General features: G+C 46.2%; 2 protein-coding genes across 2 annotated transcripts in view; one reads left to right on the forward strand and one right to left on the reverse strand.

Annotated features, from left to right (window-relative positions):
* Daglb (diacylglycerol lipase, beta) overlaps positions 1–7,556 on the forward strand; it is a 41,487-nt gene extending 33,931 nt beyond the window's left edge. The window contains exons 10-15 of the mRNA XM_005397891.2: positions 2,776–2,856; positions 2,944–3,071; positions 4,785–4,853; positions 4,938–5,010; positions 6,287–6,537; positions 6,752–7,556. Coding sequence (XP_005397948.1) covers positions 2,776–2,856; positions 2,944–3,071; positions 4,785–4,853; positions 4,938–5,010; positions 6,287–6,537; positions 6,752–6,950 — 801 coding nt within the window. The 3' untranslated portion in view covers positions 6,951–7,556. The remainder of the gene's footprint in view (positions 1–2,775; positions 2,857–2,943; positions 3,072–4,784; positions 4,854–4,937; positions 5,011–6,286; positions 6,538–6,751) is intronic.
* Positions 7,557–9,654: 2,098 nt separating this feature from the next.
* Positions 9,655–12,731, reverse strand: part of Rac1 (ras-related C3 botulinum toxin substrate 1 (rho family, small GTP binding protein Rac1)) — a gene marked incomplete in the record, with an annotated part of 25,404 nt that continues 22,327 nt past the window's right edge. Inside the window, 2 exon segments of the mRNA XM_013521169.1 lie at positions 9,655–11,314; positions 11,609–11,768. Coding sequence (XP_013376623.1) covers positions 11,184–11,314; positions 11,609–11,768 — 291 coding nt within the window.

Here is a 12,731-nt window from a genome sequence, read left to right on the forward strand (position 1 = left end):
TTCTTCTTTTTTTTTTTTGTGGTGCTGGAGGTTGAACCCAGACCCTGGAGCATGCTAGGCAGCAGGCTCTCTACCTCTGAGCTACACCTCTAGTCCTTTTTATTTTTTTATTTTGAGACAAGGTCTTATTAGGTTGCCGTGCAGGGCCCAAACTTGGGTTCTTCCAGAGTAGTTGAGATAACACGCATGTGCCACTACACTGGCCCCAAAATATTTATTTTATATTTAAAAAGTGTTACAGCAAGAGTCTCTCCGGAGGTAACTGAACTGGAGTGGGCCTGTGCTCTGCTGTCAGTTAGAAGCCTGACAGTGCTAGGAATGATACCCCCGGCCCCATACTGAAGATGAGACTGGGGCCTTGAGCATGCTAGGCAGGCGCTCTGCCTCTAAGCTACTCCCACAGCAGGAATTTTTTTCTTTAACCTTTAGCTGCGTTTTTGTTCATTTCACAGAAGACCCCAGTTCAAGTGGGGGGCCGGGCGGGGAGTTGAAGGAAACCTTGAACTGTATCAGCGATCTTCCGACCAGTCCTGATAGGAAAGCACTTTCTGTGACCACGAGCTGAGGCCTCCCTCACGCTGAATGTGGTGCTCAGTGACTGTTCGTCCCTTGGGCTGGGAAGGCAGCTGCTCAAGGCCGCTCAGCTCTTGGCCCCAGTGCTGTCTGTGCAGCCGGGAGCCCCCTTGGCGTTCCCCGGTGAGTGTGTGCATGCTGGGTGGCTCTCAGTCGCCGGGCAGGTTGTCCGGCTCTGAGCGCGCAGCGCTGGTCACATAACAGGTCCCTCATAAATGTGGCTGTTGCAGTTGCAAGACAACGAAGGGAGTTCGGTGTTTGTCAAGAAGTGCTGGGGCCGGGGAGACAGCTCAGTGGCACAGCGCCTGCCTGGCAAACACAAGGTCCTGAGTTCAATTCCCAGTCCAATAGTCTGCTGCAGGATTATCAAATTACCAAAACTTAGAAGTTTTTTGCTTTTTTTTGTAGTACTGGGGATTGAACCAGGGGCGCTCTACCACTAAGCCACATCCCCACCCCTTTTTAAAATTTTGTCTTTCAGACAGGGTCTTGCCAAGTTGCCTAGGGTAGCCTTGAACTTGGAATCCTCCTGCCTCAGCCTCTTGAGTAGCTGGGATTACCAGCATGCACCGCTGTGCCCAGCTGCATTATTTCAGAGATAGTTAAGAACAGTCTCCTGTGTTATACCAAATCCCCGCTACCTTCTGTCTTAGAATGTAAGCCGCAAGGGGATAGGGCCAGGCCTAGGACCTGGTAGAACTGTCATGAAGAGGTGTTCTGGAAGGAATTTTGTCCACAGGGTTGACTCTCCTCTGTTGAAACTGCTTACTTTTCCTATTACTTAGGACAGTTCTATTCATTCAACAGAAGTTTTAAATTTTATTTTTTGAAATCAGACCAAACCCTGGCTATAGAGAGCCCTTCCCAGTCCTTGTTGCAGCCCAGGAAGTTTATATTTGTAATTCTATGAAAGTCATTGCAATTCCAGCGGGTTCATTCCAGTCTACCACTTCCAGTGCAACCCATGGTGAGAATAGACACTAAGGCACATTCGTGGTTATGGGGAGCCGAGGGGTCATAAGTCCAGCCACGGCGATGGCCATCAGGACCAAGGCCTCCACCCAAGGCTGAACCCAGGTTTTATTCATCTATGAAGAAGGGACTGGCTGGAGGATGAGTGACTGTGAGAATTTCGGGAAGTAGGTAAGTGCCAGGAGCTGGGCTGGGCAGGAGGCCTGACATCACCTCTGCAAATGCAGAGAGAAGGATGTGCAGAAAGGGTAATCTGCACAACGCAGTTGAGATACTGTAGTACCCAATGTTTTGGGGTCGGTGCTTCAGCTCTGACGTGTAATCTTTCAAGCCCCAGGAAGTGATAGCCTCTATCTCGAGGCTCAATTCCAGCTGACAGCGTGGAGCACTGGCACAACATCCCACCTCATCCTGGCTCACTCTTGGGAACAAGGGTCCCAGGGAAACACACCTGCTGTCTTCAGAGATGAACATCAGCACCTGGCTGGACCGATACACATTGCTTAAAGCCAAATGAAGGGAAAAGGAAAAATCCCAGCCAGCTCTGTACATATCAGTACGTGGAAATAGGGTCAGACTCAGCCAAAATGGAGGCAATTGCTCCTCTTTTCAAGAGAGTTGCCTAGATGATCCTCCACACCTGGCCTCCCTAAAATTCACTCTTTTTTTTTTTCTGGCTTTTTTGAGACAGGGTCTCGCTATGCAGTTCAGGCTGGCCTTGAGCTCACTTTGTAGTCCAGGCTGGTCTCAAACTCACAACGATCTTCCTGCCTCAGCCTCCTGAGCGCTGGGATTACAGGCATGTGCCACCATGCCCAGCTAAAATTCACTTCTGATGGACTTACTTTGCTTTTGTGGGGTCCATAGTAGATGCCTAGTCAGTATCTTTGAGTTAAACAACTGCATGCTCTCACAGTGTTTAGAAAGAGCAATCTTTCGTGATCCAAGTCTGAGCAGCCATCTGTGTCTGTGCATGTATCCATGCAGAAAAATGCCTTCTGCTGATGGGGTGGGATGTCCCTGGTGTCCTCCACTCCCTCACAAACGTCATGAGCACCTGTCTTGTGCCACTGTGTGGGATAGGCGACAGGAATGCAGCGTGCACAGCAGGGCCACTGACCTGGTGGGGCCCTGTCCAGGAGATGGTTAGAGTCCCACAGAAGCATGCGTGCGGCCTGGCCTGCCCTGTGTGCTAAGCCTTGCTGAGCCACCTGCCTGCCTGTGTTTTAGGGAATTTCTCAAGCCGCGAGATACATTTACCGACGACTCATCAACGATGGGATCCTGAGCCAGGCGTTCAGCGTCGCTCCCGTGAGATTGCCTTTTGTTTTTATTTCCTTGTCCTGTTACTGGCCATCATTATTGTTAGCCTGGGACCCATTCTGTTCTGTCCCCCAGGAGTACCGGCTGGTTGTGGTGGGGCACAGCCTGGGAGCGGGGGCAGCCGCCCTGCTGGCCATCATGCTGCGGAGCTCCTACCCACAGGTCCGGGCCTACGCCTTCTCCCCGCCCCGGGGTCTCCTAAGGTAAAGCCTCATGTTCCTCCTGGAACCAGGGACTGCTCAGAAGCCATGTGGCCCACTCTTCTTTTATTTGTAATTTAATTATAACGTCTCATTCTCAGGAGAAGTTTGAATTTTGAAGCACCGTTTAGTTGAAGAAAGTCTACGTATAGCCTTCTTTAAACTGCTCGAACTATAGGTTTAATTTCCTAACTGATGTAGTTCTAAGGTTTCTGTTTGTTTTGCAATACTAAGGATAGAGTCCAAGGCCTTCACACTAAGCTACTTCTCCAGCCTTTATTTTTTGAGATAGGGTCTCACTAAGTCAATACCCCAATATGACTCAAATGTGAGATCTTCCTGCTTCAGCCTCCCACAGTGCTGGGATTATAGACGTACACCACCACACCCAGCTAAGATTCATTTTTTTAAAATAAATTTTATTGTTTAGGTTCAGAACAGATTTTAGCAGAAGATAGAATTCCATATTTCTTTTGCCCTACATACCCGCTGCCACCACCCACAGCAGAACTGAACCTGCATTGACATGTGGCTATCACCCAGTAGTCACAGTTTACACAAGGGTTCACTCTTGGTGGGTTTGGACAAATGTGTAATGGCATTTTTATGAGTTTGAAAAGTATATATGTTGCTGATTCAGTGTACTGTTCTATATGATGTTTAGCCTTAATTATAAAAAATCATACCACAGAATGAAATAAATTAAAAATAAAAAAATAAGAGAGGGTGAGCAAGGTAGCACAGACCTATAATCCCAGCACTCAGAAGGCTGAGCAGGAAGATCACTGCAAGTTCAAGGCCAGCCTGGGCTACATAATGAGTTTAAGACTAACCTGAACTATATGGCAAGACCCTATCTCAAAAAAAAAAAAAAAAAAAGGAAAGAAAAGGACCAAAACCCAGCATAGGAAAATTAGAAAATATAATACAAAGCTGGACACCTGTAATCCCAGCACTCAGGAGGCTGAGGCAGGAAGGTCACAAGTTTGAGGTCAGTCTGAGCAATTTAGTGAGACCCTGTTTATAAAATAAAATAAATAGGGATGGGGATGTAGCTCAGTGGTACAGCATTTGCTTATCATGTGTGAGTCCCTGGGTTTAATCCCCAGTACAGCCAAAAAACAAAACAAAACAAAAAAACTTTTTACCCTGGAAATAGCCATTTTCAGTGATTTTCTTTTAGCTTTTTATTGTTTTCATATATATAAGTAGGTGTGTATGTGTTTGTATTTCTTGGACGAAAGGTAGTGTATCACACCTACTCTTCTGCTTCCTGCTGCTGTTGCTTTTGCCTTTAATAGTGTACCGCTAGTTCACTGGGACAGTACAGAGAATGTTGAACCTGTCCACTCTCCGGACAGACACTGGGGTGTGTCCAGCCTCTGCTCACATGGATGGGCCTGTTGCAAATGGCCTCTGCCTCTGCCTTTGTGCGTTGTTGCATCTTGGAGAATTCTTCTCCTTCTGCTGGTGGGGCTGCCGGGCCAGAGGGTAAATGTACATGCTTGGTCTGCATTCAGGTCCAGTTGGTATTTTAGCTGTGGTGTTTGCTGAGTGTCTTTGAATCTGGCCAGTGAGTTGCTCTGGATGAAAGCTCTGTCGTATCTTCTCCCCGAAAAGGATAGGTCACAGTGATACCAGTGTTCCACAGACCTGGCAGTGCTGCTCAATCCCCTGGAGACTAACTTATTTACAGTCTCTTGTTTGAAATTTCAGCAAATCTCTTTATGAGCACTCCAAGGACTTCATCGTGTCCCTTGTCCTAGGAAAGGATGTGATTCCCAGGTTGGTCTGCTCGGTGGTTGGTCAGCGGGTTGGGGCAGTTGAACATACCAACTGTTGAGCGTGGTCTGATTTTTTGCTGAACAGGTTAAGCGTGACCAACTTGGAGGATCTGAAGAAAAGAATCTTACGAGTGATCGCTCACTGTAATAAGCCGAAGGTAATCTGGGTGCCTGTGTGCCAGGCATCTGCAGGAAGAGGTGTTGAGCTGTGTGAATCCAGCCTCTCAACCCAACGCATATGTGCTGTTGCTGCAGGTTCTTTTTCCAGCCTCAAAACAGGTTTCTAAGATTCCTCTGTGCTGTGTAAGACAGCAAAAGGCCAGACCCAGTCTGTGAAGCACCACAGTTAGGACTGCCAGAACCATCCCTGTTCAGTTACGTGCTCTGTCAGACTTCATAGTCCTGTCTTGTGACGACAGTCTTCTGATGCTCTTGATTATACTGTCCCCAAGGTTAGGACATTAGGCCACCAAAGACAGATTTTAAGAGGTACTAGTATATCCACACTGGATTTAATGGTTGTTAACGGTGGTGATAAAGGCCTGGAGTGTAGCTCAGTGTACAGCGCTTGCCTAGCATGCACACGGACCTGGTTCTATCCCTGGACTACATAGCAAGACCCTGGCTCAAAACTCTTAACGATTTAAAAAGGTAGGAGGAGATACAGCTCCACGGTAGAGCGTTTGTCTAGCATGTGTGAGCTCCTCAGTTTGATCCTTGGTACAACAAAAAAAGTAAGCAAGTAGGCTTGAAAATCGTTCTTAGAAACATGAGCCCAGGCAGGAGGGAGGGACAAGGAGCTAGATTATGGATGGATGTACAGTGAACTTCGACAGACTTTGAAAAAAATGTGTATCAGAATGTGTTTTTACCTGGATAATAGGGTTGCTGATGGTTTTGACTTCTTTAAGTTACCTGAATTGATTGTTTTCGTTGCTAATCAGGTGAAAAATTAAATCTGTTCATCAGTCATTCTCCCAAACTCCTTAGAAAGTGGCACTTAGTGGGTGAGGATGTAGCTCAGTGGTGGAGCATGTGCTTGTTTCACTCCTCTACAACCTTTTCCCCCCAAAAGAAAGAAAAAAGGCAGTAATTTCTAATATCCTTAATAGCAAATAAAACCAATTTACAAAGTTACTTAAGTTAAGAGTAATTTGGGCTGGGGACGGAGCTCAGTGGTAGTGTTTCCTAGCATGTGCCAGGCCTCTAGCACACAACACACTAAGGGTAATTTTTCAAACGATGAATATGTGGTTTAAAATATGGCTACAAGTATAATGGCTTTGCCCCCAAGAGGCACCCCTCCCTTGTGATCCATTTGGAGTGGGAGGACAACCTACACCCTGAGGGTTGCTGCCACGCTGCATAGCCCTGCCCTAGGTGCGGCCTTGCCGAATGAAGACCAACATCCTCTTGTCTTGGTCTCACCCTCAGTACAAGATCTTGCTGCAAGGCTGCTGGTATGAACTGTTTGGAGGAAGCCCTGATAACTTCCCCACTGAACTGGACGGAGGCGACCAGGGACACCTGACACAGCCTCTTCTGGGGGAGCAGAGTCTCCTGACACACTGGTCCCCGGCATACAGCTTCTCCAGTGACTCCCCGCTGGACTCTCCCACCAAGTACCCCCCACTATACCCCCCTGGCAGGATCATCCACCTGGAGGAAGAGGGAGCTTCTGGGAGGTGAGTGCAAGGGCATACAGGCCCCAGGGTGTCTGCTTACCACCAAGGAAAAGCTGAGCTCCTTGAAGCTTTGCTAGGTGCTGTTTGTGTTTTATTATTATTATTATTATTTTTTTTGGTGGGTACCGGGAATTAAACTTAGGACCTTGTGCTTGCCAGGCCGGTGCTGTACCACTGAGTTATTTCCCCAAGCCCGTTTTCTTTTCTATTGAAGGTTTGGCTGCTGTTCTGCTGCTCAGTACAGGGCGAGGTGGGCACATGAAGCAGAATTCAGCAGAATACTCATAGGCCCAAAGATGCTCACTGACCACATGCCGGACATCCTACTGAGAGCCCTGGACACCATGGTCGCCGACAGAGCAGCCTGTCTCTCCTGTCCAGGGCAAGGGGTCTCTAGTGTGGCCGTGGCATGACCGGGCCTACTGGAAGCTGCCCCAGAACAATGGACATGTTTGTTCTAGAACTGTGCAAGTGACATCAATGAGGCCTGTATCTGGATGTCTGTGGACAGAAATCTGACTGGCCTTAAATTCAGTCAGCTTTGGATGACTGCAGTCTATGGGAGCTACTTTTGATCACAGTATTAGCGGGGTCAGGAGCCTGGGTGAGGACCAAGGCGATGCAATTTCTGCATTGTGTGGAGGAAGACCACCTCCCCATGGCCACCTGAGAGCTGCCTCAGAAGAGAATGCAATAGCGTCTGAAGACCCTCACCCGACCTGTAGCCTCCCGTCAGGGTCTTGTCCTGCCGCAGCTTAGCTGTCTGAACTTGGGTGGCAGGTATGTGGCTTACTTTTCACAAAGGGCTCCTTCCTCCTGGGCGGCCCTGTGTGCCAGCTGCAGATGAAGATAAGAGGTTGGAAGGTGAAGAAAACCACACCTTCTCACTGGCCTTCTGGTTACTGTCGAGGTGTTTCAAACCATAAGAATGGAATAGTAATTCTGCCTCTGGGGCCTGCCAGTGGGTTCAGAGGGAGTTAAAAAAAATAAAGCGTTTATACATCGAGAGTGTCTGCACAGTAATGTTTCAGATGTCCCTTTATTGAGTGGTTTCATAGCATTCGTGTTGTTTCCTTTGCACTGTGAACAACAAAAATAAAATCTGGTGTCCTGGCTAGACTTAAGATTGCACAACCATCAGAATTACCCGCCTAACAAGATGAGTTGAGGATTCCTGTCAAAAAGATGGCTTGAGATTAAATCCCAGTGGGGAGGGAAAGCTCAAGTTCACCACAGGTTCCCACACTGAGCAGAGGTGATGAAGCGGCCTAACAGGGAGGGTCTGCTGGGAAGCTGGAGAAAAACTGGCCCGTCACTGTGGTTGGAGGGTGGGGAAAGGGAAGGACCTTCCTCAGACCCTCCCACTCCTAAGCCCGCTGGGGAGATGTCTCTAGGGAAATCTCATCTCAGGAAGCTTTGCTTGGAGCCCTCAGTTGCAGGAGCACACCTCCTTAGAGCTTTGGAAAACCTGCAGAGGGCTATTTTAAAAAACCTTCAGTTGCAGTATCATGGCACAGCGCAGACTAAACGTAATTCCTGCCCCTCCCTAAGGGCAGAAAGGTAAGAGACTTGGACTAGAGTCACCACCCAGTGCGCCGTTTCCAACCAACCCAAAGCATAACCAAAGATCGTCAGGACACCTGAGGGACAGGAGACCAAAAGTAACAGTGTAGGTATCTGCTGCGAACTCCAGCTGCAGCTGAGGACAGAGAAAGCACTGCAGCCTCAGAACTGACCCAGGCGGCTGGAAAGCATGTATGTAGAGGGTGAGCAAGAACACTTGAAAACTGAAAGTGGAAATGCAAGGAAGCATTATAGGAGGTAATAGTTCTAGAACAGAAAACTGAAACATGTTTCCGAAGCACACCAAGCACAGGGCACAATAAATACACGCTAGGGCAAGGAAGGCAAAGGAATTCTCACAAGATCTGTAACGTAGAGTACATGCCAATGTAATGGAAAGGGGAAAAAAGAAGTGTAACTAGTTATCACTAACCTAGACTTGTAAACCTGGCCCAAAGTACAGTATCATCGTGGAATGGCAATTTTTCAAAGATGCGAGAGCTCTGTAATACATAGGAAGCTCTTGGAAAAGGTATTAGGACAAAGAAGTAAAAGATGGAGCTGACATGCAGGAAATGAAAGCTGAAAGAGATGATACTGAGGCTTAGCAAAGATACAAACACGTAATACATCTTGAGATATCAGACAACAAATGCAACTTCACAGCTGAATTGTTACACACACACAAAACTAAGCACTAATTTATCCCAAAGGAAACCACAAGTGCAGGACAGGCAGGGTGGCACAGTTATAAGCAGCTAACTAGGTAACACATAAGCAAGCCACGGTACTGAGACCAGGAAAGGTGTTGGAGGGTGGAGAAGGCCTCTCCTTTTAACGGCAGGAATGTCACTGGCAAGGGCTAAATCTGAGGTTCAGTTAGCAGGAAAAGCATGTAATTTAGACATGTGGAATAAGTATCACAAACTACACAAAGTGTTGCTTCTGGCAAGGGTACAAACAGGTAAGACTGCTGCTTTTGTAACAAACTTACGTGTTTTGCTTTTTATGGTGTTAGGCACCCTACCACTGAGCTATGCATCATCAGGCCCTGTAACTTTGAGAACAGTTTGTATTTTTAAGCTCATTTACCTCTGATTAAAAAAAAAAAAAAACACTCAAATAGAAGAGGCTTCATGAAAACTGATTCTAACACATGAAACTTCTTATGTGTAAGTTTAGGCTCTGGTAAAGGTAAGTTCGTGTAGTCCACCCAACCTCTGCATCAAGCTATGCAAAGCTAAGCCTGGCTCTCAACACTGGCATCTTCAGCCCTGAGCTGTGGCCCAAGAAGCAGGCACATGCAGAAGCCTGCCTGCCCCAACCTGGGGCAGCACCTTGCGACAACTCAACAAGCCCCAACACAAACCCCACTGGCCACCCCCACTGTACTGCTCAGTTATGGACTTGCCCACCTTTTCCCCTAGAGGTGGCACTCCCTCCTTCCCTCCAACTTAGAATGAACACGTCCAGCAACCCTGGATTTTAAAGTGAACCAAACAAACACCAAGAGCTTGTTCATCGAGTTCTCAAAAATTCAAGTATTACCAGTCATATGATTCAAGGATTTATTAAGTCATACATGCAAAACATACTGCTAATTGCATTAGCAAAAAGATCAATGTAAAAACACTCCACAATTCTGCAACTGTCAATTAAAAAAATTTTGTTCTAGTGGTTGAAAGGTCTGACATTGTGTCCTCGCCAGTGAGTTAAGTTGTACAGAACATCATTAGCACTAGCACAGTTTACAGAACCTCACAGACCCAAAGGAGCATTGTTAGGCAAAGCCACGACAGGAAGCATGTGTCCGTGTGGGTGAGGTAAAGAGGGTCAAGTCAGTATTAGTCACGTGACAGTGTTGGTACTCTGGCAAGACAGTGATGTTAAGAAGGTTCATAGTTTTAAGAATATCTAAAATATTTTAAAAACTGTAAAGCTGCAACACATGATTTTTACATCTAGTTACTAGAAGACTAAGGAAAGCATTTAATTAGCTTTGAATAAAGTAACATGAAAACAGGAATGCACTTCTACTCATCTACAAAAAAACTTCTAATGCATTATCAGAAAGATTTTATAGTACAAATAGGCATATTGCTCATTAAGAAGGGGTTCTTTTAGAAAAGCACTAAGTTAGCAACTATGGGAATGACCAGTTCAAAGATGAATTAAATGCCCAATTTTGGGAGGGATGACCAAGGCTAGGAAAAAGAAAAAGCTTGAGAAAAGACACTTATTAATACCAACCTTTCTTCATCATCTACTGCATTTGACAGAAATTAACCTTAAAAATCTTTACCCGTGACACTTTTTATTGTTATTTCACATACAATGTAGTGTAAATTAATCTCCACTTCATCTTTTGTCAAAATACTGTCTTCATCCTTTGATCTTGTCGTGTTTCACACTCCACCCAGCACACCCACGACTAAGAACAGAATACTTGATTAGAGCAAACACGGGAATGAGAGTTCTGTTCAAAGTCTCAGCAAAAGCTAGTAAACTGATTAAAAAAAAAAACCCTCACTATAAAATCAAAAAGACTGATCCGAAGAGTGAGCTGTTACACCCATTCCATTAAGACATACAGTACGAAGGTACAGAATGAACATGGGCTGAGAAGTTACTGACGTGTTACACAGCAACATGTCACTAAGGAAGCTGTTCTGCTTCACTCGATCTGCAAACTACTTGGACAGTGTCTGCGCCTCCTGATCTCAGAAGTTGCAGTCTTCTTACAAAGGTTGTTCAACAGTTTAGTGCTTAGTGTTCTTAGCACAACACCACAACTTAGTTCAGAAGGTATTTTGGCAACTTTTAATCTGAGCAAGGGTAGGGGCTTTTGAAAAATAAGGCTTTAAGAAGGCTTGTCATTTTAGGGCTAAATTTTAATATGATGTGAGTTTGAACTCGTACATTTAAAACAAAACCTTAAAATTACTGATTGGTTCAAAATGGTTTCATGGAAAAATTAATCTGTAACAAAAACTTGGCATTGAGTGCGAAGAAGGCTCCACCGTTTTTTGAGCAAAGCGTACAAAGGTTCCAAGGGAAGGACCAAGAAATAAGGACTTGGACATTTACAACAGCAGGCATTTTCTCTTCCTCTTCTTGACAGGAGGTGGGCAGAGAACTGCTCGAATAGCTTCATCAAACACTGTCTTGAGGCCTCGTTGGGTGAGAGCTGAGCACTCCAGGTATTTTACAGCACCTGTAAAAAATATGGCCACACGGCAGTGTAACACAGGACGCAACCGCTCTGATCAGCACAGCAGTGAGAGGCAGCTCCCCTGGGGCCGCACCTGGCACAGCACGGCAGGGCCAACTCCCACCCCTGCCTGCACTGCCCCACAGGGACCCCACGGGCCAGATGGCCTTGTTTAGCGGCTTCCCCAAAAGTAAACCAGACCAGACCCTGAGAAGGAGAAACACTCTGCTTTCCCAAACTGGACTCTTATCTGTCAACAAGAATAAAAGTGGACAAGAGCAAGGCAGGGTTTCATACCGATCTCCTTAGCCATGGCCAAACCCTGCGGGTAGGTGATGGGAGTCAGCTTCTTTTCCTTCAGTTTCTCGATGGTGTCTTTATCATCCCTAAGATCAAGTTTTGTTCCCACAAGGATAATAGGAGTGTTGGGACAATGGTGTCGCACTTCCGGATACCACTGTATACGAATAAAGAGCAAAGGCTGTACTACTCTCCTCCTTTACAGATGGCCTCCACCAATTTACACAGAACAGATGCCCAACTGCGCCCAGCACGCTGCTCGGCCACCACTGCTCCAGACCCTCCATGTGCTTCACACCTTCCCCACATCCCTAAAGAGCCACGAGGACTTTCCAGCCAGGACCCTCCAGGTTTAGGACCTGAGATTTAGGACCTGTAGAACAGCCACTGCCTGTCAAGGGACTGGAGGAAGAAAAGGCGACAGCTGAGAGAAGAAGGGAGAAAGGAAGGTACCCTAAGAGGAAAGCACTTTGTTTTGGAGGAAACAAGTCAATTCTTAGGGCCATCTAAAAAAAAAAAAAATTATCTATTTAGAGGTGAGAGTACACAAACTACCCAGGGGAGCTCGCATCTCTGTCACCACTGTCCCCAGTGAAAACACTCCTGATCGCAAGAACAAAAGCATCTCTCACTTGCTAAAAGATGTCGGAGTAAAGCTGTAAGCAACCTGTATTCTAAAGCCATATGCTTAAAAACTCATGATATTAAATTAGTTAAACATATAAAAACTAATCTAAATAATGACAATTCTTAACAGTAAATGATGTTTTACTTGTAAATACTATTCTTCTCAAAAGTGACACTTGTAACTTTAAATTTTTGCAGTGCTGGGGCTCAAGTCCAGGGCCTCTATCACTGAACTACATTCCCAGCCTTTTAACCATTTTTTAAAATCCTCTAAACTCGAGGCTTTTATAGGAAATCAGATTCAAATAGAGACCATACTCATAAGTGAAATAAATTGGACCCACATGTGTAGACATCATGTTGTCTCCACACAAAAGAGTTAAATGGAGGTCAGGCGTGGTGGCGCATGCCTGTAATCCCAGCACTAGGGAGGCTGAGGCAGGAGGATCGTTGCGAGTTCAAGACCAGCCTGGGCTACAAAGTGAGCTCAAGG

The sequence above is a fragment of the Chinchilla lanigera genome, unplaced genomic scaffold (assembly GCF_000276665.1).
Source record: "Chinchilla lanigera isolate Chin_1 unplaced genomic scaffold, ChiLan1.0 scaffold00059, whole genome shotgun sequence".
NCBI lineage: Eukaryota > Metazoa > Chordata > Mammalia > Rodentia > Chinchillidae > Chinchilla > Chinchilla lanigera.